Raw genomic sequence first — 26,267 nt, 5'->3', positions numbered from 1 at the left:
GGCGGTTTTCCCCCTCGACAACGGCAGCAGGTCACTTTCAGATGGCGCCGAAACTTCAAGCGCGAAACACCCAGACTACGGCTACAACAGTAAAGCAAACGCCGACGCTGTTATTGACCGGCACTTCTATCGACCCGGCCCCTGTGGGAAAGGCTGCCAGCATTACATTGGGATCGGTTTTGGACACAAACAAACAACTCACGGGTAGGCAAGAGGAACTGGGGGAAAGAGGGGGCGGCTTTAAGACTAATGTAGGTGATACTTTGTTACAAAATATGGGAGCTCATTCAATATTGCCTGAGACAATGAGCAACATTGTAACTTTAGTGAACCAGAGCATTGCTGCAGCTACAGCTACAGCTACAGGGGATAAAGTGGCCAACGATATAACTAATGCTGAGATTACATTAAACAGCTGTCCCTCTTCAAATGTAAATGAATTTGAATTTGAACTTGAGGTCAATATTGGTTCAACTACAGGTTCTCTTCCCCCGATTACCCAAGCTGCAATTGCGATAATTAATCCCAGTATAACCCCTACCGAATCTGAGACTCATCTTGCGGCAAATACACCAACTAACCAAGTGCTATCTGTTACCTGAACCGAAAACCCAGCTGAAGCGGGAGTGGTAGGGGCTGAGGGATTTGATAATGTTGATGGTGCCGAGACAGATGAGGAGTATGGTGACATTAATGATCTGGGTAATAACACACCATCAGGATTAATCAAAGACAAAGATAAAGCTATCAGCATTAAAAAGCTCAAAGGCAAATCTAAGAATAAAGCCAAGAAGACTATAAGCAGACCTAAGCCTAGTACTATGAAAGCAATAGCAGAAAATAGTCCTATCAGACAATGGGTGCAAGCCAAGGGAGGCGTTAAATCAATGGCTATGAGACTTTCAGGAAACAGCCCTACTGAACTGGGTGTTCCAGCGGGCGATGCAAGTGCTTCTAATGCTGTGATGGATGCACCTGGATCAACGGGGTCTAACCAACGGTCACTTGAAGTACCTATTGTAGCTCAGAATGCAGAATCTACTTTGGCTTTAATGGAAGGACAAGATTTATCTGGCTCTGGTATGGAATCTTTAGTGGAAACCTCCTCTTCTTCATTAACAACTCTGCAACCGTCTACTCTATTACCAATAACATCTGCGAGTGACTCCCCTGCACTCTCTTCTAATATTACTACTACGGTACAAAATACAGTCAGTAACGTAAAATTAGCAATGGGTGGTACTGAGATGGCTTCAAACGCAGAGCCAACAAAAGAAGGTGTTTCAGAGTTCAAGTTCAAGTTCCAGAATTTGTATAGCGCACTACTCACCCGGAGGGTCTCAAGGCGCTTGAGGGAGGGAGGTGCTTTACTTATCGAATATCCAAGTTTTTAGTTGCTTCCTGAAGGAGAGGTGGTTCTGTATAAGGCGGAGGTGGGTGGGGAGGGAATTCCAGGTTTTGGCCGCTAAGTAGGAGAAGGATCTTCCCCCCATGGTGGATCTGTGGATGCGCGGAATTGCGGCGAGGGCTTGATTGGACGATCGTAGTTGGCGGGAGGGGGTGTAGAAGGAAAGTCGCGTGTTGAGGCATTCGGGTCCTAGGTCGTAGAGGGCTTTGTGTGCGTGGGTGAGGAGACCGAACGTTATTCTCTTGTTGACAGGGAGCCAATGGAGGTCTTTCAGGTGGTCGGAAATGTGAGCTTGCCGAGGGATGTCCAAAATGCGTCTGGCTGAGGCGTTTTGGATGCGTTGGAGTTTTTTCTGTAGTTTGGTTGTGGTTCCGGCGTAAAGGGTGTTTCCGTAATCCAGTCGGCTTGTGACCAGTGCGTGGGTGACCGTCTTTCTTGTTTCGGTGGGGATCCAACTGAAGATTTTTTTGAGCATGCGTAGGATGTTGAAGCATGATGATGAGACGGCGTTGACTTGTCTGGTCATCGAGAGGGAGGAGCCAGGATGAAGCCCAGTTTACGTGCGTGGTCCGTAGGTATGGGTGCGGTTCCCAGGGCTGGTGGCCACCATGAGTCGTCCCAGGCAGAGGGGGATGACCTTAAGAGGAGGACTTCCGTTTTGTCCGAGTTTAGTTTTAGACGGCTGTTCTTCATCCACTCGGCTACTTCTTTCATTCCTTCTTGTAAATTGGTTTTGCCGGTGTTTGGGTCTTTGGTGAGGGAGAGGATCAGTTGGGTGTCGTCTGCGTAAGAGATGATGTTGAGGTTGTGTTGGCGCGCGATGGTTGCAAGGGGACTCATGTATACGTTGAAGAGGGTGGGACTGAGTGATGATCCTTGTGGTATACCGCAGATGACTTTGGTGGCCTCTGATTTAAAAGGGGGGAGGCAGACTCTCTGGGTTCTTCCGGCGAGGAACGAGATGATCCAGTCCAATGCTTTTCCTTGTATTCCGACGTTGCTGAGGCGTTGTATGAGGGTGCTATGACAGACTGTGTTGAAGGCTGCGGAGAGGTCAAGTAGGATGAGGGCAACTGTTTCTCCGTTGTCCAGTAGTGTTCGGATGTCGTCTGTTGCTGCGATGAGGGCGGTTTCGGTGCTGTGTTTGGCTCGGAAGCCGGACTGTGAAGGGTCGAGGGATTTGTTGGATTCAAGGAAGGCGGCGAGCTGACTATTGACGGCCTTCTCAATGACTTTGGCGGGGAATGGGAGGAGCGAGATGGGGCGGTAGTTCTTAAGTTTGGTGGTGTCTGCTGTGGGTTTCTTCAGAAAGGCGCTGAGTTCGGCATGCTTCCAGTTTTCCAGGAAGGTAGCAGAGTTGAAGGAACAGTTGATGACATCGCGGAGTGTGGGGAGCGATGATGGAGTCTGCTTTGTTGAAAATGTGGTGGGGACATGGGTTGGTTGGCGATCCTGAGTGGATGGAGTTCATCAGGCTGGAGCATTCCTCTCTCTTATCAGCGGATTGGACCCTACAAGGGGAGGTGTCTGCATCATTTCAGACGATATTACAGCTACTAAATGAACAGAAACAAGAAGCCAAGATTCATTATCAGCAGATGAGGGAAGACAGTAGTAAGACTCAAGCTTCTCTGCAAGAGATGTCGTGCAAACTGGGGGCTGTCTCCCAAGATATGGAGGAACTACAGCAAAGAGTAGTTTTAATAGAGGAAAAGTCACATCGCTCTGAAATTGCTGTGAATAGACATGCTGCTCAACTACTTCAGATGCAAGCTAAACTTGAAGACTTAGAAAACAGACAACGTAGACAGAATCTACGTGTTTTTGGCATTTCGGAGGGAGCTGACCCTCGGGCATTTATTGCCCAATCGTTTCAAAAGGCTTTTCCTGACTTATCAGATTGGGATTGGGACTCGCAGATACAACGTGCCCATCGGCTACCCCCATTTCAAAGAAATAAGGGTGGTAAATATCCCCGTCCAATCTTGATATGTATAGGTAACTATCTGCTCCGCCAAGCTATTTCAATAAAAGCACAGCCAAATACTCCAGTTACCATTGATTCAGTTATATTTTTCGTTCTGATTTAAGTAAACTTTCTCTGGAACAACGCTGGAAATTGAAAACAATTTATTGATCCAATTAAGGAATTGGGTTGTCAAGCATTCTTACAAGAACCAGCTAAACTAAAAGTAATTAAAAATGGCCGGTCTTATTTTTTCTTGGAAGAGAATGAGGTGGAATCTGCTATGGCTACTTGGAGAATGGAAAAATGAACTGGATATTGATTAATGCTCTGTTTGCATACTCCATTTTTGGATCATAAGACTTTCATTTATGGATCTATTGCTATTTCCTTCTACCTTTCTCTAGATTGACTTGTTTATGTTTCTCGGTGGGTGGTAATATGTCACATTAGATACTGACGACGGTTAAGCACGGTTTTCTTTTTTGATAATTCTGAATGCCCGGATCCTATAAGCGGCTAACTCCGCTTGTTGGCTGCCAGTATAGCAGCAGCCGGTCTAAGGGGGGGACCTGTAGGTAACTATTGGGAAGGGAGGGGGTGGGATAGTGTGTGGGGTGGGGAAGAGGGAGATATGCTTTGGGGTAAAAAATGCATCAGAGCACGAAAAATCTATAAAAATGAGAGGAATTATAAAGCTGATTTGATTTATTATAGAGGTCATACAGATAGGGATGTCTATGTTATTAAATGTATCAAATAAAATGCTTAGTTTGGAACGTGGCGGGCTTAAATAATAGAACAAAGAGGAGTCTTGTATCTGAGGAGCTCAAGATGTATAACCCTCAAATCGCGGTCATTACTGAAACTCACATAGCTTATAAAGATAAACACTTGCTTAAACAACTAGGATACAATATTATGGTTTGTACTGAGTTTAATGCTTCAATTCGGGGGGTGGCGATTCTAAAGCATAAAAACCTAAAAGTTGAAATACTTTAGACATTAACTGATAATGCGGGCAGATGGGCTATTGCACAGATAAAGCTGGAAGGACGAAAATACACAATATGCGGGGTTTATGCGTCAAATCAAGATGAGCCAACAATTATTGATCAGATCAATATGGAACTGCTTGTTTGGGATGGGGAATATATTGTGTTGGGTGATTTTAATTGTATTATGAATTATAATTTAGACAATACTAGGAAAAACTCCTTTCAGAGAATGAGGAAAACTGGAGCTGCAATTTTGGATTTGGCAGCTATTCATTTCCTTAAAGATGCCTGGAGATGTCTATACCCTAAATTGGCCGGCTATACATATTATTCTGCAGCACATAAACTATGCTCACGCATAGATTTGGTTTGGGTCTCAGACCTTATCCTTGGAACTTGCTCAATGGCTATATACCCAAGGGTAACCTCGGACCACAACCCAATCTCCTTAACTTTTGAGGTTACAACTGAAGAGTCTTCTCCCTGCCCTTTCTCATTTCCAAGATATTTGTTCATCGATCTCGGGTTTGTGAATGAACTTAAAGAACATATAAAAGAATTCATTGACATAAACATACATTCTACTCAACCTTTGATAGTTTGGGATGCTTGTAAAGCTAGCATACGTGGATTCACACAACAATATATTTGGCGACAAAATAAAGTAAGTCGATGTTTAAATGAGAAAAGGCTCGGAGAAATTCTCGAAATTGAGCATCAAATGTCAGAAGCTCTTTCTAGTGGTGTAACGAACTTGGATGTATTTAGCTTTAAACTAATTGAACTCAAAGCTGCATTAAAATATCTTCTTAGGGCTAAGAGTATTAGTAAATTAAAGAAATATCAACTTGATCAATATGAAAGTGGTGATAAGATCGGTAAACTTCTGGCCTATAAAGCTGCTGAAGATTGCTCTGAGAATGTGGTTAAAGAAATTAAAGGGGATAACAACCAATTAGTATGTGACTCTAAATCAATTTTACAACAATTTGCATCATTTTATCAAGCTCTCTATACACCAGAAACTGCAACCTCGAATGACAATAATAAAAAGTATATAGAGTTAAACATGGTTAAAACTTTAGAGCCGGAACAATCTGAACAACAAGCGGTAGACATTACAGCGATAGAAATCAGGGGTGCCATCAACTCCCTAGCAACGGGCAAAGCTGTAGGGGAGGATTCTATTCCTTTGGAACTATTTAAATACTGTACAGATTAATTGATGCCATTATTTACAGATGTGATCCGCGCTATAGGCAATGGGCAACAAGCGCCCAAATCTTGGAATCTAACCCAAATTATTTTCTTTTTAAAAAAGGGTAAAATACCTCAAGAGGGAGGTTCGTACAGACCAATTTCGCTTATCAATAGCGATGCCAACATTTTTGCCAAAATATTAGCTACTAGGCTCGCACCAGTAATGTCTCAGCTCGTTTCTTCCCAGCAACACGGATTTATTCCAAAGCGAGACACTACAGCGCATATTAACATGGCCATCTCTGCTTTTGATGCCGCTCGGACCCAGTCTGCCCCACTCGGTATGATTTTATTAGATGCAGAAAAAGCATTCAACCGAGTGGGGTGGGGCTTTTTATGGGCGGCTCTACAGGCATTTGGCGTTAAAGGCCAGCTCTTGAGATGGATTCAATCGCTTTATGTTAACCCTATGGGCAAGGTATCTTATATGGGGAAATGCTCTTCTATGTTCCCAATTAAGAGATGGACAAGGCAGGGGTGTCCTTTATCACCCCTGCTATTTGCTTTAGGTATGGAACCTTTCTTAGTTGCACTTCAACGTCAGGCTTTAATTAATTCTTTTTTTAATGGCTTAAATAAACTTGATATCACCGTGTATGCGGATGACGTTGCAGTTTTTTCTTCTGATGTGCCCCAAGCCCTGAAGGGTATTATAATAGAAGCGGGTATATATGGCTCAGTTTCTGGCTATAGACTTACCACCACGAAAACCCAAATTGTTATGAATTATCAATCGTCTACCCCTGTTCCAGGAATCTGTAGTGTTGCAACTTATTTGGGGGTTAAAATCTCTTCGGATATTGATTTAATTGTGGCATTAAATTATGAATCATTACTAAAAGAGACTGCTATGCAATTTAAGAAATGGCATAAATTGCCGCTTAGTATTATTGGCCGAATAAACTTAGTTAAGAAGAAAATTTTACCTAAATATTTATATCTATTTCGAGCAATTCCCCTACGGGTAAATAATTCTTACTTTCTCAGATTAGAGGGAAATATTAGTAGCTTTATATGGGGATATAAAAAAGCCCGGCGGGCTGTCTCCTCACTTAAACTTCCTTTCAATCAAGGCGGACTGACCCTCCCGGATTTTAAACTTTATTATTGGTCGGCTTTTTTGACTCGTTTTCGTAGCCTAATGGTCTCCGAGAAATGTTTGTACTTCCATAAATTCTTACTTGGACAGGATGCTAATATGTTCCTTTACAGACTAAACGACCCTAACTACTTCAAAAGGGTTAAATTTAAGACGGTACGAGATACAGTTAATATCTGGCGCTCCATTATGGCTAAGTGTAATGTTTCTATTCTACATTGTAAAACACCTTTGTGGGGTAATCCGGGCTTTCCTGTAATTTTTCATGATTCAGCTTGCCGCTTACTTTTAGATTCCGGTATTAGATTTTTGGGTGATTTTTATGATCACAAGTGATTTATGGCATATGAACAACTGAAGCTGTGCTATAATTTACCGGAATTGGCTAGGTTCAAATGTTATCAGATCAAAGATTATCTAGTGAGGAAATTACAGCTTACCACGGTATTAGATTCTGAGGTCTGGGATTGCATTTATAGAGAAGCAGATAAAGCCACGATTAGCATAGGATATAAGATCTTTTCTGGCTTTAACACCAGTGACATTACAAAATTGACTGAGAAATGGAATAGAAAATTGGCATTGAATGTACCGTCTGATTTAATTACTCTATCTCTTAAAAGTCTAAACGTATCAGTTCAATCTTCTAGTCTTAAATTGCGAATGTTTAAAACTGTATGTCAATTATATCATACCCCCGAGAGAATTCTTAAATGGGCAACGAATAATAATTATAGTAAACGTACGAAATGCCCAAAATGCGATCTAATTGGTGCTGATATTGTCCACATGTTTTTTTCTTGCCCTTATCTTAGTGAATTATAGGATGGAATAACTAAGGTTTTTTCTCATAGACTTGCTCATCCTATTTCATTTTCATCAATTGATGTGCTGGTGGGTATATGCAGGGGTACTAGTGTATTTAGTGATTTGTTGAATATTTTAGTTACTTGTGCAAGACTTGTTATCGCTAGAGCTTGGATTAAAAAAAAAAAACGCCAACGGTTATGGAATGGTGGAGCCTGGTTAAAGAAACATACAATATGGAGTTTCCCCTTGCTGCTACAAGGGGCCTGCAGGCTAAACGAAAAATTGACAGAATCTGGCGGTTAATCATGTCTCAATAACAGTATATTTTCCTATTTTGTTTTTTTTTCCACTCCGTATGACCTCTACATTGTCTATGATTTACAGAATATACAATGTTAATTTACTGCTCTTGCTGAAACCTCTGCAGACTAATCTTGTTTACTATGGTTTTCTCTTGTTTGTCCTCTTTGATGCAAATACATTTTTTTTAAAAAGGATATAATGAGGGCCTCTCTCATAGACGGGGGAAGAGATCCCACCTCCAATGACTCCTCATAGACTTCACGAGGGTTCGGGGCCATGACATCAATATAGGTTTTGTAAAATTCTACGGGGATTCCATCCATTCCTTGGCCTTCCCAGATTGCAACTCCATTATAGCCTCATGGACCTCATCCAATTCAAGCGGTGCACACAGGAATTTACGATGCACATCGCTTAGCCAGCCAAGAGCCACATCTCCCAAAAAATCATCCAAGTCCATATTCGGGGCACCCAAGGTGGTATATAGAGTTTCATAGAGACTCGTAAACTCTGCTAACATACTGACTGTATCGCAACAGCGCGTCCCGTCCGCCCTTTCCAATTCCACCACATAGTTGGAGTATCGTGGTTTACGTACAATATCCGCTAGTGTTTTCCCAGGCCGTTCTCCCTCCCCGTACCGACGAGCCAGCCAGTGCTTTCCGCAAAAGTTGGACTCCCTCTGCGCTTGCTCAGTGTAATCTGTGAGTTTCGTCCTGAATTTTTCTTGCGTGTCCCGATCTGGTGCATGGTGCAGTGTATTTTCCAGTGATTTCAGTTTGGGCTCTATCTTATGGAGTGTATTACCGATGTCCCTAAGTACCCCAAAACCTTTGGAAATACAGAAACCTCTCAGTGTGACCTTAAAAGCCTCCCAGATGGTTTCTATGCTCTGTACTGATCCCTTGTTGCGTGTAAAGAAATCCAGTATCTCCTCACGCAGTTCTTCCTGGAAGACTGTGTCCATCAACATACGGGGATTCAATCGCCAAGTGCTGCGCGGTGGGCTGAATTCTGCAGAAGAGAGCGTTAACCAAACAGGAGCATGATCAGAGTATGTCTGAGCCAAATGCTGTACCGTGCAGATGGCAGGTCCAAGCCCCCGAGAAACAAACCAGTAATCTAGTCTCGCCCAGATGGCCGCATGTGCTGTAAAGTGCGTTCCCTCCCGTATTAAGGGGTGTATGTGCCTCCATGCATCCAGTAGTAGATGCTCCGTGATGATATCTTTGAGTAGAGTACCCGCCTTAGTGTGATGTCCCTGGAAAGGGTGAGACCTATCCCAGGCAGGAGCATATGTCACGTTGAAATCCCCACCCCAAACAATGTGGTTCGACCCAATAGCTCTCACTGCTTCCCACAACTTGAAAAAGAATTCCGGATCATTGACATTAGGCCCATAACAACACACCAATGTAACCGATTCAACACACAATCGCCCCCATGCCATGCAATATCTACCTTGATCATCGCTGAACGATCCCACCAGGTGGAAAGGTACTTGCTTCTTAATCAATATAGCTGTGCCTCTAGCATAACTGTAATATGAGGAGAAAACACTGTGCATGGCCCATCTCGAGGCAAATGCATTAGCCCGTTGGGGTGAGAAATCAGTTTCTTGCAGCATAGCTATATGCGTGTTGTGTCTATCTAAATATGCCAGCACTTGATATTTGATATTTATTGGAATTTGTATAGCGCGACTATCGCTCCGGAAGGAGCATCTTGGCGCTGAGCACACAGAAGAAACCAACTTGGTGAAGCAGGGATCAGATGGCTGCGAGGACCAAAGAATCAGGCTGAGGGAATATCCAAGTCTTCAGGAGTTTCCTGAAAAGGCTTTCTGTGGGGGCGTGCCTGAGGTTGAAGGGGAGACCATTACATGCCTTAGCCGCCAGGAATGAAAAGGTTTTCCCACCTTTCGTTTTGAGCTTAAATCTGGGTATAATAACCAGATTTGCTCCTGATGATCTCAGGCAGCGCGATGGAGTATAGCGCAAGAAGCGCTTAGCAAGGTAGGAAGGGCCTGTGTTCCTGGTGGCTTTAAAAACCGTGACAAGGAGTTTAAAGAGGATTCTTTTGTGAAGGGGCAGCCAATGGAGAGTATTGAGGGCTGCAGAGGCCGAGGACCTTCTTGGGAGTTTGAGAACGAGCCTGGCTGCTGCGTGTTGGACGCTCTGCAGTTTCTTAAGGGTGGACTTCTTTATTCCTGCCAGGAGGCCATTACAATAATCTAGCCGGGATAGGATCAGGGCCGCAGCCACTGATTTCCTGGCAGAGATAGGGAGAAAGTCGAAAAATTTCTTCAGCTGTCTAATGAGGTTAAAACAGCACCCTGCAGTGATGCGCACATGGTCGTCAAAACTGAGGGACGAGTCGAATTGGACAACCAGATTGCGGGCCGAGGAAACTGCACCCGGCGGGGCTTCGGAGTGTTGAGGCCACCAATCTTTTGGAGAAAAGAGGATGTCCTTGCCTTGGGGTATAATTTCAGTTTTGGCGCTTTTGCACTTGAGATGTTTATTATTGAGCCAGGAAAAGACTTGGGAGAGGCAATTCTGGAATCTGAGGGCAGCATCGGGGTTTTTTTGTCTATGGTGACGACAAGTTGAGTGTCGTCGGCGTAAGATGTTACGAGGATGCCGTGGGATTCAATCAGAGTGAGCAGGGGGGCCATGTAGATATTAAAAAAGAGAGGACTGAGTATGGACCCCTGGGGCACACCTGATGTGATGGGTCTTTCGCCGGAGAGAAAGGGGCCTAGTGAAACTGTTTGTGATCTGTTGGAAAGAAAAGATGTTATCCATGTTGGAGCAGTACCCGTCACACCAATCTCGCGCATTCTGTTAATGAGGATGTCATAGGAGATCGTATCAAATGCTGCGGTTAAGTCAAGCAGGATGAGTATAGCGTGTTTCCCCTCATCCTGCAAGAACTTAATGGTGTCCGATAGCTCGATCAAAGCAGTTTCAGTGGAGTGGCCAGGGCGAAAACCAGATTGCTGTGGATGGAGAATGTGATTATTTTCCACAAAGGCTTTAACTCCTCGTGTACTAGTTGCTCAGTAATTTTGCCTAGTGCCGGAAGTAAGGAGATTGGGCGCATGTTAGATAGATCTGTCGGGGATTTGTTTTGTTTTTTCATTAGAGGCTTAACAATGGCCTTCTTCCATTCACCTGGGACAATGCCTGAGCTGAGGGATTCATTAATAATGGCATTGATTAAGGGGTTGACGGCCTCAATGAGAAGGTGGAGGATGCTCGGGGGGCAGGAGTCCGTGGGGGCTCCTGATCGACAGGTCAAGATTGCCTTCTGTGTTTGTGGCAGGGACACTATAGAAAAATTACCAAAAGAGGGTGAATTAGTGTCGGCAGCTTGTAAGGGGATTGCGGGGGGGGGGGGGAATCCTTATGAATGTTATTGATTTTCTCAACAAAGAAATCAGCGATTTGATCGCAGAGGGTTTGGGATGGAGGGATTTCCAGTGCAAGGGCCTTGGGGTGAGTGAAGGACTTGACAATATTAAAAATGGTATGTTGTTTCTGTTTGGCTACTTCTATGGCTGTGGTGAAGATCTCCCTTTTCGCTTTTTTTATGTGGGAGAGGTATTGTTTCCTCTGCCGGATGTATAGGGTTCTGGAAGCATGATCATAAGTTTTCCTCCACTCTCTTTCGAGAACCCTACACCTATGGTGGCTTTCGGTGAGAGCCTGGGTATACCAGGGGGCGTTGGGCTTTCTTTTGTGGGGGACTGATTTTTGGTTGGTTGTGTTGGAGTTGGCCAAAACCAGTCTACCAATCCACAAGTGGAAATTTTTGGAGTCTTGTGATACGTCTCAGACTATAGTAGGAGGGGGGGAGAGGGGCTGGGGGTGCAACTTAATGTGCTCGGCTACTTTCTTCCAGTTGGTCGAGAAGGTGGTGGGGGAGTTCTTGGTGGATGGTTGCGATGAGGGTTTTGGCTTGATAGCAAAGGGTATAAAACAGTGGTCAGTCCATACTTGAGGAATTGGGGGGGATACAGCTAGGGTGACTGAATTTGAACAAATGCCATCTAGCGTGTGGCCAGCCCGAAGATTAAAATCACCAAGAAGAGTGAAGTTGGGATAATGGGTCATGAGTGATCCAAGGGTTTCGTCAAGGGAGTCCAAAAAAGGCGTTGCGTTTCCAGGGGGGCGATAGACAAGTCCTCCTGAAAAGGAGGTGGAGGGGTTAATTTGAATCACAAAGCCTATGCCCTCACAGTCCTTGAGCGAGGCCAGTTCAAATGTGTGGCACCTAACAGATTTTTTAATGATGATGGCTAACCCACCTCCCCTACCGCCGGGTCTATCCCGCCTGTGGATGGTGAAGTCAAAAGGGAGGGCGGTTGCCAGGTCGGGATTGGACGCATCATGCAGCCAAGTTTCGGTGATGAAAAGGGCGTCTAGATCGTGAAAAAGTATGAGGTCATGGATATCTTGTCCATGACAGGCTAAAGATCTGGCGTTAATAAGTCCACAGTGGAAGGTGATAGGCTTGTGTGTTGGTGGGGGGAATGGGTGGGGGATAATGCCAGTGGGTCCCAGGGACGACCATTTGCAGGAGCTGCATGAGAATGGGCCCCAGAGATATTCAGTAGGGGGATGACTCTTACATCTGTGGCTAGCCAATGTGTGACGCAGTGAGAGTAGCTCATTGAAATTATACCTGGTGGCTGGGTGGGTTTGGACAGCATGGCCCGCTCCCGGCGCGATCCTGGCGCGGACGGGCGCAGACGGGCTTGGCTTAGGCGCGGCTTCGGCGCGCGACCGGCGCGCCCGCTGCACCAGCCCGCTGCGCCGTCTGGCCGGGTTGCACATTTATACAGAGGAAGGAGGGTGGGAGGACGGCGCGACTAGAGCGCTGACCTCACCTGCCTCTCTCAAGATGGCGCCCACCGCCGCCGGGTGTTGGTAGAAGACGGCTGGGCTGAAGGGAGAGGAAGAGTAGGTGTTAAGAGAGTCAGTGTGCCTGATGCTCAATTCCCCTTAGCTGACAGCCCCCCAAAGGTTAAAAGAACGGCGGTTTTAAAATATGTTTAAAAAACGCTCAGATTACAGTGCTCGTAATCATGTGAACAGATTGCCTAAAATCGCAATTGTTAAATGCTTCAGCCGCTCGCAGCCCCAGTACCTCTCACCAGGGAGAGCTTCTGAAAGGCAAAGAGCGCAGGGCAGGGCTCACCTAAGTACAACAGGAGGGCGGGAGGACGGCGCGACTAGAGCGCTGACCTCACCTGCCTCTCTCAAGATGGCGCCCACCGCCGCCGGGTGTTGGTAGAAGACGCTTCTTACGAGGATCACCCAACCCCCTGACATTCCACGTGATGATGTTCAGTTGTGACTTACCATCGTTAGCCATACAATTGTCAAATAGAAAGAACAGAAACATGTTGCGGCATACCTCAATATTCCAATATAATTACAAGTCTTTGTAAGTTGCTGCGCATCCAATGCATATTCAGCCTTCAACTTCAAATCACAATTTTTCAGCCCTGCGCTGTGTGTACCTACCATAATCAAAACAGTTAAACCACAACCAGCCTCCCCCTTCCCTTCCTCCCCCCACATCTCTCCCCCCTCCCACTGAAGCAGCTCCAACTCGCCAGTATAGGAAACCCTCCCAACCCTCCCTACCCACCCAATCAAACCAATACAAAAAAAAATCCTCGCCAGCTCTTGTGGCAAGGCATGTGAGAGGAAACACCCCGTGGAGGCCATCTAGGCGGCAACACAAACCACCCCTTGCCCTCGGAGCCTGTGTAGAAGACACTACAACTCCAATGAGCATATGAGGGGCCCAGCGAGGCATCTACCAGCAGCCCAGAGGGACCCCCATCTCTGCCTGCATACAGTTCAAACAGCACCTGTCCCAATTTGAGTCGACTTTACTTACAGGAGTCATTGCTCTAATTAGACCAAGCACTGTGTAGGGCACCTTACTGTTCATCTACATCCGCACCCTCCATCGGTGATTGCCATCCCTCGTCTTCTCCCTCCGCAGGTCGAGCTGCGTGCCGAAGGTGTTTGAGAAAATCGTCCACCTGTTGCGGTTTTGTAAAGAAGCGTGGTCGACCCTGATGAGTTACTCGTAGCCGTGCCGGGTACAGGAGAGCATAGTCAATTTGGGCTTTCCGCAATTTTGATTTGACGTCCAGGAATTTCCGCCTTTCTTCCTGAACCGGGGGTGTGAAGTCCGGGAACACGGTGAAGGAGTTGCCCTCATAAGACAGCGACTGCTTGCCTCGGGCTGCCCAAAGCGCAACGTCTCGGTCCCTGTAGTTCAAAAGTCTGGCAAATATGGGCCTCGGAGTCGCTCCAGGCTTGGGTCTAGGGCCCAGCGATCTGTGCGCACGTTCAACAATGAACTGGGAGGAGAAAGCCTCAGAGCCCACCGCCGCCAGCAGAAGTTTCTCAACATAATCTTCCATGCGACCAGTGTTTGTGGATTCCGGAATCCCTAAAATACATATGTTGTTTCTTCGACTTCTCGCTTCCAAGTCCTCATTCTTGGAAGCTATGACGCGGAGCAGATTATCTATCCGAGAAAGCTGCAAGGTGTGCCTGGCCGCCACTTCGTCCGATTCCGATATACGCCGCTCCGCTTCCGTAATGCGCTCCTCGTGAACATCCATTTAGTGGGACGATAGCATCCATGCGGGAGGACAGCCTGTCGACCTTGTCCGCAATAGTTGCAAACCCCTGGTGCACCTCTCGTAAAATGTCTTGTATCTCTGGGGGTTGTACCGCTGCGGTATCAGCTGGGTCATCAGTGTTCAAGGTGGCAGGTGGGTCTTGCCCCGTCCGGGCATTCCGCTTGGGAGCGTCAAAGCTGATCTTGTGTTGTCTCTCATCTGTCTTGCCCATAATGGTGTATAGTCAAGCCCAGGGAGCAGTCCTAGACAGAAATGGGCGAGCATAAACTGTCACCGCAAAAAAGGTGGGTGGATTGCGGCGCAGGGACTCCCAGTGGCAAAGCAGTCCTTTCAGTGCCCAAAATGTGCCCTTGTATCGATGCCCCCTGGCAATAGCCTATGTGTGGACCTAGAGCACCCCACGGATGGTCAAAACAGCTTCCGCCCTGCTCAGGGCGTACACAAGTGCAACAATGGGGGCTCAGGCGTACAACGCCAGTACCGCCACCTCAGGAGAGTCCTTCGTAGCAGCGCAGTCAGGAATGCCCCCGCGCAACAAAGGGGCACAGCTGGGCAGTCAGGTGGTTAGTCAGGTGCCCCGTGTGTTCAGTGCAAGGGGCATGAGCTCAGTCGTGTCAAGGGGCTACTCTGGCCCAAAGCAGGGGCCTATGAGGAAGCTGGCAGGATTGGCTCCAAAGTCCGCCAATCACTGCACCAAGCGCTGGTAACAGGGCCGTGAGGATGGGGGGGGGTGGGGGGGGGGGGGGGGCTGCCGTCCCTGGGTCCGGGGCCCGCGGTGGCGACAAGGCCCAGAGGACCCACAGGGGGCAGTGGGGGTCCCCCCCTCTTACCGCTGGTGCCTGTGTGTCGTCGCCCTCCCCCCAATGCTGTTCCGGGTCCGGGGGGGTCCCCGCTGTGGATGTGGCAACGGCCTGGGGCTCCCAGGCCACAACACGAGGCAGGCAGGATGGTCCAAGCGCAGGGCCCTCCAACGTGTGGCCTTGTTCCTCGCGTAGCGCCTCGTCCTCACGTAGGTGGCAGGGCCGACAGGCACGCAGGGCGAGCTCCGTGGTCAGCCGCCGTCCTGTATCGTAGGGCGGACTTCGGGGGATCCGCTGCTCCGATTAGGCTGAGACTCTCACACCAGACTCCATGGGCCCCATGAAGGAGTCGCTGCTGTTGGGGGCCTCCGGGGTGCCGTTTTTGAGGAGAAATGTAGGATTTTAATCGCCGGGCGGAGAGAGCCTCACGCAATGGCGGCACTCACCAGTGCACCACCTAGCGCCCTCGGATTGATACTTTGATATAAGTTTGTTCTTGCCTTTCAGGTATTCTTTTTTGGAGCTCTCCAATGCAGCATCTCTGACTTCTCAGCTGTGCTCTGGGCTGCTACATGCAGACTGCCCCTGTCCTTGAATGGCCCCTAGGCGTCCTGTATTTACCATACCACCTTTCCTTAATTAAGATTATCTCTTTGAATGTTAATGGTCTCTTAGACCATATAAAGAGATCTGATGTGCTGCCTTATTTCAAGTGATACAACCCAGATGTAGTCCTATTGCAGGAAACGCATCTGCTGGGCTCCTACTGCCCCTCCCTCTGTTGCTTTGGCTATGATAACGTTTTTCACTTGAGCTTCACCAGAGGAATAGGTGGAGTCACCCTGCTATTGCATAAGTTCCTTCCAATGACTGATCAAAGTACATGGGGATCCCAGGGGAGGTATGTGGAGGTTGAAGGACATATGGCTACCCAACCTTATCAATTTATCTCTTATTATGCTCCCCCACAGCTGCTGCAACCAACCTTACAGACACTCTGATCCCTAATAGTGCCCCGCCCTGGACAACCCTTGTGGGAGGGGACTTTAATGCAGTTCTGGATGCCAAGCAGGACATTTTAAAGGCCCCAGTCAAAGGGTGCGCTCAGCATGTTTAGTGGCCTGGGCAGACTTCTTGGTCCTTTACCAAGCATAGCGTTTATGGCACTCATTGCTACGTTCATATACACATCAATCCACAGCCCACAATACAGAATCACAGATTGACCTGCTGTGGTTGCCGGCAACTGATCTCCTTTAGCTGTGGTACATCCAGATTCTCCCAAGTGGTGAATCGAATCATGCCTCCCTCCTTACTGAGTGGGGTTCCCAGCCGCAGACTCGGCAACCAGTCTAGAGATTCAGCGTGTGACATCTAAAGGACCCCAAGTGTACCTCCTTTGTAGAGGAGGAGCTGCAAGCCTTTTTTCGAACAAATTAGGGCTCCGTATCCTTGGCACCAACGCTCTGGGCCTCGAGCAAAACCCACCCTGAGGGGGCTACTTAAAGATTATGTGAGAGAACAAGAATCTCTAAATCAAGTGCAGATGACCGATCTAAAGGCCAAAATTCTTAGTTTGGAGCACCTCCTGGCAACAGCGTGGTCTAAACTGCGACAGGTCTCCTTTGAAGAGGCGAAGCAGTGCTGGAGAACCTCAACCCAATGGGTGTATGAGTTTGGGGATATGTCTGGTAAGCTGTTGCCTATTGGCTGGCGACCCGTAATATCTCCACTACAATAGTACTCGCCGTTAGAGACATAGCTGGCAATCTCCAGGAAGATATTCCGGTGATTGTTCTGGTCTTTGCAGCATTCTATTGGGACCTGTATGCAATGTGTCCAACCACCCATCAGAGACTGAGAGACCCATTCTCTGAGACATTCTACTGTCCTCAATGCTGCATTCCCTGGCACACGAGTAAGACCAATTAACGGTGGAAGAGGCCGACCAAGCCATATCCGGACTCAAATTGGGGTAAACCTTTGGTCCAGACGGTTCCCAATTAAATACTATAAAAGTCACCATACCATTCTGATACCCCACTTGCTGGCCTTCTATTGGGAGGCGTTACAACCGGGGTCATTCTCTCCAGACCTAGACTGTGCCACTATTGTTGCTATCCCTAAGGCAGGACTTCCTACAGACTGCTCCTCCTACTGCCCGATCTCGCTTATTAATGCAGACATCAAGGTTTTTGCTAAAGTCTTAGTGACTCAGCTGACCTGAACCCAGTCCCACCTTATTCACCCAGATCAGTGTGGGTTCATACCCAGCTGAAGAACCTGTCACTGTATTTGCTGAGTACAGTCGGTTCCTTCTTAGGCACCTTGCCTGAACTGTAACCTGGCCCTCCTTCTGGAGGACCTTTGTAAGGCCTTTGACACAGTCCTCTGGCCCTTCCTTGACAGGGTCCTCATGGAAGCAGGCTTGGGACCACTATTACACAAAAAGATGCATCTCCTGAATAACACCCCCATGGCTCAGGTCTGTGTAAATGGTTTTTTTACACCTACTTCTCGATATATGGAGGTACACGTCAGGGCTGTCCCCTATTCCCACTACTATTTGCCCTGGTTATTGAACTGTTGGCACGCTTGATACGCTGTAATGCTCGGATACTGGGTTGGATGTGGGGGGTAGATTCGAGGATCGAATAGCGCTCAACGTTGATGACATTTTCCTCTTCCTTTAAGTACTTGGGGATTCATATCATGCCTCCGGGACTTGGCCTGGGCCATTAATTTCCCAAAATATCCTTGTCCCTTGACCGTGACCTGCGCCGCTGGTGTAAAATGCTCCTTAACTCCATGGGATGCATCGCACTCTTTAAGATGATGTGTCTCCTCACTATTTGCACCTCTTAGCAAATTTTCCTTATCAAATCCCAAAGGGTGGTTCCTCTCACTGACCTCCAGACTCACATCCTTTATATGGGCTGGTAAGCGCCATCGGGTGGTGTTTAGCTCAGCGCGAACATCTCTGTTTGACGGTGGTCTTGGAGTGTCAGACATCTACGGGTACTATCCAGCATCTCAAGTGGTTCCCGCCAATGAGTAGTTTGCAGGTGGCAGGGATCACCCCGGCTTCTGCTTGGAACTTCAACTACTGGGCTTTGAGGGGCTCCTTGACTTGCTTTATGGTGGCTGAATGCCCCAATAATGACACCCTGCACCCATGTGGCGGTACGTTGTTAGAGGGCAACATTAAGCTTTATTCAGGGGGACCGCTGCCTGACAGGATGAACCCCCCTTTGACAAGGCACCTGGCCTCAACAGTTCTCCAGCCTTGAGGCTTTGCCCAATGGGACCGGATAGGAATTATGTACTTGGGCGATGTCTGCCAGGGGGTAATTTGAAGTCCTTTCAAAAATTGAGAGATCATTATGCCCTGTCCCACACACAGTTCTTCAATTTCCTTCAGCTACGGCATTCCCTGTGGACCCAACTCCCCCCAGGCACCCAGCTCCTTAACTACAGTCCTTTTGAGGCCAATGGTGTACCTCAGTGGGGGAACAACATCCATGGTTTACCATTCCTTGATTATCAATGTTCCTGGTGGCTTTGCTTCCCTTAGACAGAAGTGGGTGGGCTGAGGGGATGAGCTGGATGATGATGATTAGAGGCAGGCACAACTGGCCCCTCCAGAACTGGAGAGGTCTTCACGACTGCGCATGATCCAGACCAACTACCTGCATGTGACATATCTTTCCTGAGTGATATCCGTGATCTACCGTTCCTTGATTATCAATGCTCCTGATGGCTTCGCTTCCCTTAGAAAGAAGTGGGTGAGCTGGGTCGACGAGCTGGATGATGATGATTGGAGGGATACATATCATGATCCAGATCAACTACCTGCACATGACATATCTTTTCTGTCGCCATAAGCAGAGGATAACCCCGACCACTCAGGCTACATGCGCATGCTGCAATCTCCCTGCCGCCTACTTCTATTTTGGTCTGACTGGTGCGACTCGGCCCTCCAGACGTTGTCCGGTGTTCCATTGAGAACATTGAGGACCCGCCTAGATCCCGGGCCTGTACCGCAACTTGATCCCATCTACTAATTTTGGGGTTGGAATAATTCCCACGCTGATACCCCAACCACCTTCACTCTGACCGCAGCGGCGCCACCGGACGGGACACCCTGCATGTCCTTTTTATTTAGGTTCGCCTTATTTAGGGCCAACTCTTGTTCCCATCCGCACCCCTCCCAATCTGGACATCTGGAACCGTAAGCCTACGTGGGCTTGCATATTAGGCAATACATTGGTTGTCCTGATGATGATCCTTCATTTTAACAGGATTGAAACGCCGTCGACAGTTCATGTAGTTTAAACACTAGTTCCCCACAGTGTGACAAAAATGCGTTTTTAGTACATGAGTAAAGCTAGATTGATTCTTTCTAAATTGTACTAGCTGCTCGAAAATAGGAAAATTGCCTGCTAAACCTCCTACCCTTGTAAATTGTTTGTCTAGCCTTGTTGTTTGTTGTGGATACAGTATTGTGTCTCACTTTATACATGTCCTTTTTTAATGTTTTTTATCCTTGCCATTGATTAAATTCAGGGTCCGGCTGGACACCTTACTTATTATAGTGCAGATTGTAGCCTATAATTATTTAAGTCTGTACATTCTGTTTTCTGTCAAGGACCTTTATTTATTGATATTACTGATACCCTTGGACCTTGCTTACCGAGTGGGTTTCCTTGTCTTTTCTAATACTTCTATTTTGTGGCATGGGTCTGTCCGGCGCTGCGCTCTTTTGGGACGGGTGGGTTGAGAGATCTTGATGGTTTTGGAACTCTCGATTGACCTGCGCCCCAAACTGCACTGCTGGGGCTCCTGAAGGAGATGGGGGGACCACACTACGAGAGGATCTTTATAGGGGTGGCCTGTCTGGTAGCCAAAAGAGATGTTGCTTGCCTGTGGGGCCAACCTTCATTCCACTTGATCCCTCTGAGGCATAAGGGGAGTAATTTGTGCGCATATCAGGAAAATCAGATATATGAGTGTTAGAAATGGTGGGTCTCTAGTTGGCAATGGTTTGCACCTTTGTCCAAGTAGGGAACCTTCTTCCTAGTCAGGATAAGGGGGGTGCACTACTGAAATAACCCCTGCTCACCCCCTTGGTAGCTTGGCATGAGCAGTAGGCTTATCTCAGAGCCAGTGTGTAAAGCATTTGAACATAACCAACAGTATTACAGTGAAAACACTACAAACAGCCACCACACAAGTTTAGAGAATTATCCAATACTTTATATATATATTAAACAAGACCAGAATACTAAAAATCCAGCATACAGTACTTGAAAATATGCACTTTGCAAGAATGACTTTAAAATGAAATTTCTCAGAGTCAGTAGCTCCATCCGGGGTTACCGCAGTACTTAAAACAACAGAGTCCAACAATTATATCCGACGGCGTCAGTCGTGGGGTCGGCTCACTCGTAAACAGTACCTTTTTGTTGCAGCCGATATGTTGGTGCGAGGGCTGCGATGAGGAGTGACGGTGGTGCTCATTGCGGTGCTGGAAGATTGTGGTGCAGGCGAGAGAGATGGTTATGGGGAACTGGCATCAGGCGGTCCGGACTACGGTGTGGGACGGGGCGGTGAGTCGTGAAACTTAGGAGCAGTGCCCCCAAGCCATGGTGCGGTCAGGGTGTTGAAGTCACCAGGCAGCGACGAAGTCGGTGAGACCAGGGTGGCGAAGGGAAGCAAGGCTGTGCGGAGTGCAGTGCCCACAGGTCACGGTGCAAGCAGTGGCTCGGTGGCAGCGGCATTGCTCGTCATCGCCGGTGATAACAGGGTTGCAGTGCAAGATGCGGCAGTGCTTTCTGCGGTGCCTTTAAGACACGGAGCCAGCGATGGAGTCGGTGACAGAGTCGGCTGCTTTCCCCCCTCTGTGGCAACTGAAACCACGGTTTCAGAGGTGGTAACAAGAGGTCAGTGAAGTATTTTCTTTCCCTGAGACTTCAGAACCGGAGGCAAGCTCCACTTCAAGCTCTTGGACATACTAAGCACAAGTTAAGAAAGTTCAATCCAGTCCTTTCACTGCTCAAGGCAGAAGCAGCTACTAAAGGCCAGCCCAACACAGCAACAGGCTATACTCCTCCAAACAGTTCTTCCAGCTCTTCTACTTGGCAGGTTCCTTGATTACAGCAGGTTATTTAAAGTATTTTATCTTGCTGAGACTTCCAACAGGAGGCAAGCTCTACTTCAAGCCCTTGGAGGAAACTCTAACAGAAGGATGATGAAAGTACAATCCAGTTCTTTCCCTGCCAAAGACAAAAGCAGCAAGCAGCAGGCCAACACAGCAGAGCACGCAGCAAAGTGGCAGTTCCTCCTGACAGCTTTTCCAGCCCTTCTTCCTGGCAGGTTCCTTAGTTCAGCAGTAATCTAAAGTTCTGGGGTCTGGGACCCAATATTTATACTGACTCTCTCTTTGTTCTCTTGTGGCAGAAAGGCTCTGTGCTCAGTCCAAACAAGTTCTCTCTCTCTGGCCCAGCTTCACGACAGGAGGTAGCAACAGCATTATGTAAGGCAGACCAGGTCCATTCAGGTGCAAGGAAATCTCCTTCCCCTACTCCAAATCTCCAAATGCAGCCCAGGTCTATTCAACCCAGTCCTGGCTCATTCAGGAAAGGCAGGACACACATCACCCCCCCCGTGGCTGGCTGAGAGAATGTGCATCCTCAACCCTTGTCACTCCAAAGCCCGTCTAACCACAAACCACAAGAGGCACACAGGATGGCTAAGCAAGAAAATACCCACTTTCTAAAAGTGGTATTTTCTAACACACAATATAAAAATCCTCTTTACTAAAAGACTATATAATGGGAGTTCAGGCATACTAAACTCCACCTTCCTATCTTGTCCCAATGGGAAGGTATACTTTTAAGATGCTACAAAGTATTACCCATTCTATTGTATGGGACAGATAGCCTTTCAATAGTAAAAAACGAAATACACTGTATTTTACTATCAGGGCATGGCACACACACACCAGTACATGTCCTATCTTTCACATATATTGCACCCTGCCCACAGCTGTACCTTGGGCCTACCTTAGGGGTGTCTTAAATGTAAGAAGAAAGGTTAGGGCCTGGCAAGTGGGTGCACTTGCCAAGTCGCCTTGGCAGTCACAACTGCTCGCAGACAATGCAGTGGCAAGTCTGAGAATCTTTTGCAAGGCTGCTTGTGTGGGTTGCACAATCAGTGGTGCAGGCCCACTAGCAGCATTTGATTTATAGGCCCTGGGCACACACAGTGCATTGTACTTGGGACTTAAAGGTAAATCAAATAGGTCAATCATGGAAACACCAATCCATAAAGGCAAGGTACATGGGAGAGCATATGCACTTTGGGACTTATCAGAAGTGGTAAAGTGCCAAGAGTCATAAAACCAACAAAAACATGGTTAAAAACAGGAGACCAAAGACTGGGGGTTAACCCGCTGAAGAAGACAAGTCTAACAATGAGGCACATGGCTGTCCTCATAAACATGATAAAGTACGAGGAAGTGTTGGTCTTATTATGGATTACCGTCATGAGGGGACTGTTTTTTTAAATAACTGTCTCATGTATTGCTGTAGCCCCGAATTGCTCTGCTCTTCACGAATGTATCGCTTTGGATGTTACTTGCTTTGTAAACACAATAAAAATTGGTTTAAAAAAAAATTGTTCTAGGAATTGGAGGAATTTCAAAGGTTGGATTTCAGCTAGGGGTTTAACAGCTGCTTCCTGCTCCCCTCCTTGAATCCTAGATTTATTAAGACATGTTTTTTACTCGCATTGCAGTTTACACCTTATGCAGTCAGTGGGTAGCTGTTAGAGCCTTGAGGGAGGCGAAGGTCTTGACTGTTGAGAATCTGGTCAATAGGTTGCTGAAAGGTTTTGCGAATAGTATGTACAAAAGTAATGTTGGAGTACAGCTGATGCAGTGTTTTTCACCCAGAGGTTAAATGTCAGGGCAAAATGATTAAAAAAACATCTGCCATTAGAACGATTCCCACATGTTACTCCCCATTCGTTTACAATCAGTAGTAAATCTCGAGCCCCATACCCGAAATACCCAATCCTGTGATATCAATAGTTCGGGGATCGGTGAGAATACTGTGCCAAATTCCAGCTAACTTGTAATGGCCACACAGGAAAATTGATATGCCTAAAACAAGAGGAATTGAGAAGGAAAATCAATAGCAAAATTGATAATCGGGGACGCAGAGTCACTTGAAAATTAATTAGAAGATCTTAAGAACCCAGAGAAATAATATGGATGACTGAACAAACATGCAATGCAAAGGAGACAGAAGTACAGAACATTTAGCAGTGAGAAATATGTACTGCAGACCATAAAGAAACTCTACCAGAAGTAGGCCAGAGACAAGGGAGTACTTCAGTAAAGACAGGGACATTCGAAGACAACACATGTTATTTACAATTGTCACCTTACTCCTCGGAGTCCTTTAATGTTAAACAGGTAGAAAAGGTTCAAGAAAAACCTCTGTACAGGTTTTGCAGTACTAGTTGTACTGATTCAGTATACAAAATTCCTTTTCATGTGTTAAAGGTCACTGAAATAGTTTACAAAACAATCACTCAAATTGTTATCCCACCCATTCATCCACTGACTATATGCCTCAAGGCACTAATTTGCTATTTTTAGAAATTAGTTGTGTGTTCATATTTGACAAAAGGACAAATCATGTTTTTAATATTGTGAAATGTATTGAGAAGTATATAAGATTCATTTGGATAATGTCAACAACTGCTAAAAGAATCACTAGAAAACAAACATTACTCTCTAAATACTTGTGATTGTTTTTAAAAATGAATGTGTGCAATGATATGTAACTAAAAGTGTTTTTAATGGATATATTATTTTTTAAATTTTGATAAAGATGCTAACAATAAAATAATAAGAATATACGTGCTGCTATATTTGTAACTGGAGTATTTTTCCTTTGGTCCATTGTAGACTGAATATAATCTAAATCTTAGAAGTAGTGAATAACACAAAAGGGAAACTTGTATTCTTTACTGTTCATATCTGGCATCTCAATGGCTATGACAGAAACATTCTAAAAGGGAGATAAGTCCCTGTCCTTGGGCAAGGAAACATATACAGACAATTAGTACTTTTCACAATTCACTTTCAACATTTTCCATCATCTCTTTCCATACTCACTCCCAGCCTTGCCCGACCGAGCAGTCCGTCAGTAAAACCCCTTTGATGCTAGGGTTGGTTCGCATGAACTTCACCACATTCCCAAACGTATTCAGAAGCAGGAAACTCATCAGGAAAAAATGGCCAGCTTGAAACGCATCTAGTAGTGTCTCCTGCTCTTGTACATGAAGGAGAAAGACCTCCAGTGCCACAAAGGCAATCACCCCAAGGGTGACGCACAGTGGCATATGACGAGAGGCTTTGAAGTGTTTGGAGCTGCTGGTAAGCTTTGTCCCCATTGTGATCTGCAGCTAAACAAAAATGTATCTCAACTGAATTTAGTTCTTAATAACAAGACATGTACAACAAATCACCTACATACACCCATCATAGATAATCAAATACATATGGTTAGACTGAGAAGGCAGATTTGATAAGAAAGTCTGATGTCAGACTGAGAATAAGGATGAGAACTTTTGCAATTAAACACCCTATTGGGTTCGACTACCAAGACATCAAATTGTATAAAGGGCTTCGGCCTTCAACATTTTGTGGCACCATCATAAACCCCTAAAATTAATCTGCCTTATGTCTTTGCTTTATTCACAAGATTCTCAAAACTATAAAAGTCAACTTATACTAACCCTCGACATCCAATACTGAAACACCTATAAGAACATCAACATTACTAAACCAAAGTAGAACTTCTAATTATCCAGGAAACATTTGAATAAAAACAAAAATATTCGTTTTTGGTCCAAAAATTGGCAAATTACTGTCTGTAGTTAGTTATTTATATCTATATTCAATGAAAAAAATAAAGGTTAAAGCTTAGTTATAGTTAGGAAAACATTTTCCCCTATACAAACCAAGCTTAAACTACACCAACGTAATAACTTTCATCTACAATTGATCCACCACTTCACATTATTATAAGTAGAGCACCTTGTTACAAACTCTTTTCAGCTTGCTAATGAGACAATACTAACTATAACTCACTACTCTACCATGAACTGTGTTGTGAGAAATGATGTCAATTGAGAAGTAATAGGTGTTATAAATACTGTGATTTCACATGCTATAAGTGATGCAGTAAGCAAGGGTATAACCAGTGCATGGAAAAGGCATGAGTAATAGTTAATGTAGTAAGGCAAGTGAAATGACAAGACTTATTTCGGAGGTGTGCAACTTATAGTATTTTAAAGGAGGTGTATGAATTATACATTTAAGATAGAATTATAACTTTATAATTTGTCATGTTTGTGTATTTTAAGTTGGGTTTGTATAGAAAGAATACATAAGGTATTTCGAACTATAACTTATTCTTAATCTTTGTTTTTTGTTCATCATATGTAAACAGTTTTAATTTTTTTAAATAAAAATGTGTTTCAAATCTCAGTGTAGAGTATCATTCATTGGAGTGTAGTAAAGTGGAGTGTAGTGCAGTACAGTAAAGGAGTGTCATAGAGTGGAGTACTGTAGAGTAGAATAGAGTGAAGTCATGAAGAGTGGATTCATGAACCTTACAGTGGAGTAAAGTGTTATACAGTAGAATGGTGTGGTGTGTTGTATCGTGGAGTGAAGTATTGTAGAGTGGAGTGGTGTGTTGTACAGTGTAGTGGTGTGTCAAAAAGTAGAACCGAGTGCTGTACAGTGGAGAGTCGTCGTCTGGAGTGTCATGAAATGCAGTGCGGTAGAGTGGAGTGTCATCGAGTAGAGGGTCATAGAGTTGGATAGAGTGTAGCAGAGTGTAGAGGCATAGAGTGGAGTTGTACAGTGGA

General features: G+C 45.9%; 1 protein-coding gene across 1 annotated transcript in view; it reads right to left on the bottom strand.

Annotated features, from left to right (window-relative positions):
* Positions 1-26,267, bottom strand: part of LOC147692002 (putative palmitoyltransferase ZDHHC24) — a 276,526-nt gene that overhangs the window by 111,900 nt on the left and 138,359 nt on the right. The window contains exon 2 of the mRNA XM_086936714.1: positions 24,508-24,797. Within this exon, the coding sequence (XP_086792840.1) occupies positions 24,508-24,785 (278 nt within the window). The 5' untranslated portion in view covers positions 24,786-24,797. The remainder of the gene's footprint in view (positions 1-24,507; positions 24,798-26,267) is intronic.

Source organism: Lissotriton vulgaris, chromosome 9 (genome assembly GCF_964263255.1).
Source record: "Lissotriton vulgaris chromosome 9, aLisVul1.2, whole genome shotgun sequence".
NCBI classification, from domain to species: domain Eukaryota; kingdom Metazoa; phylum Chordata; class Amphibia; order Caudata; family Salamandridae; genus Lissotriton; species Lissotriton vulgaris.
Note: the sequence above shows the minus strand (reverse complement) of the source record. Positions and strands in the feature narration are given on the sequence as shown.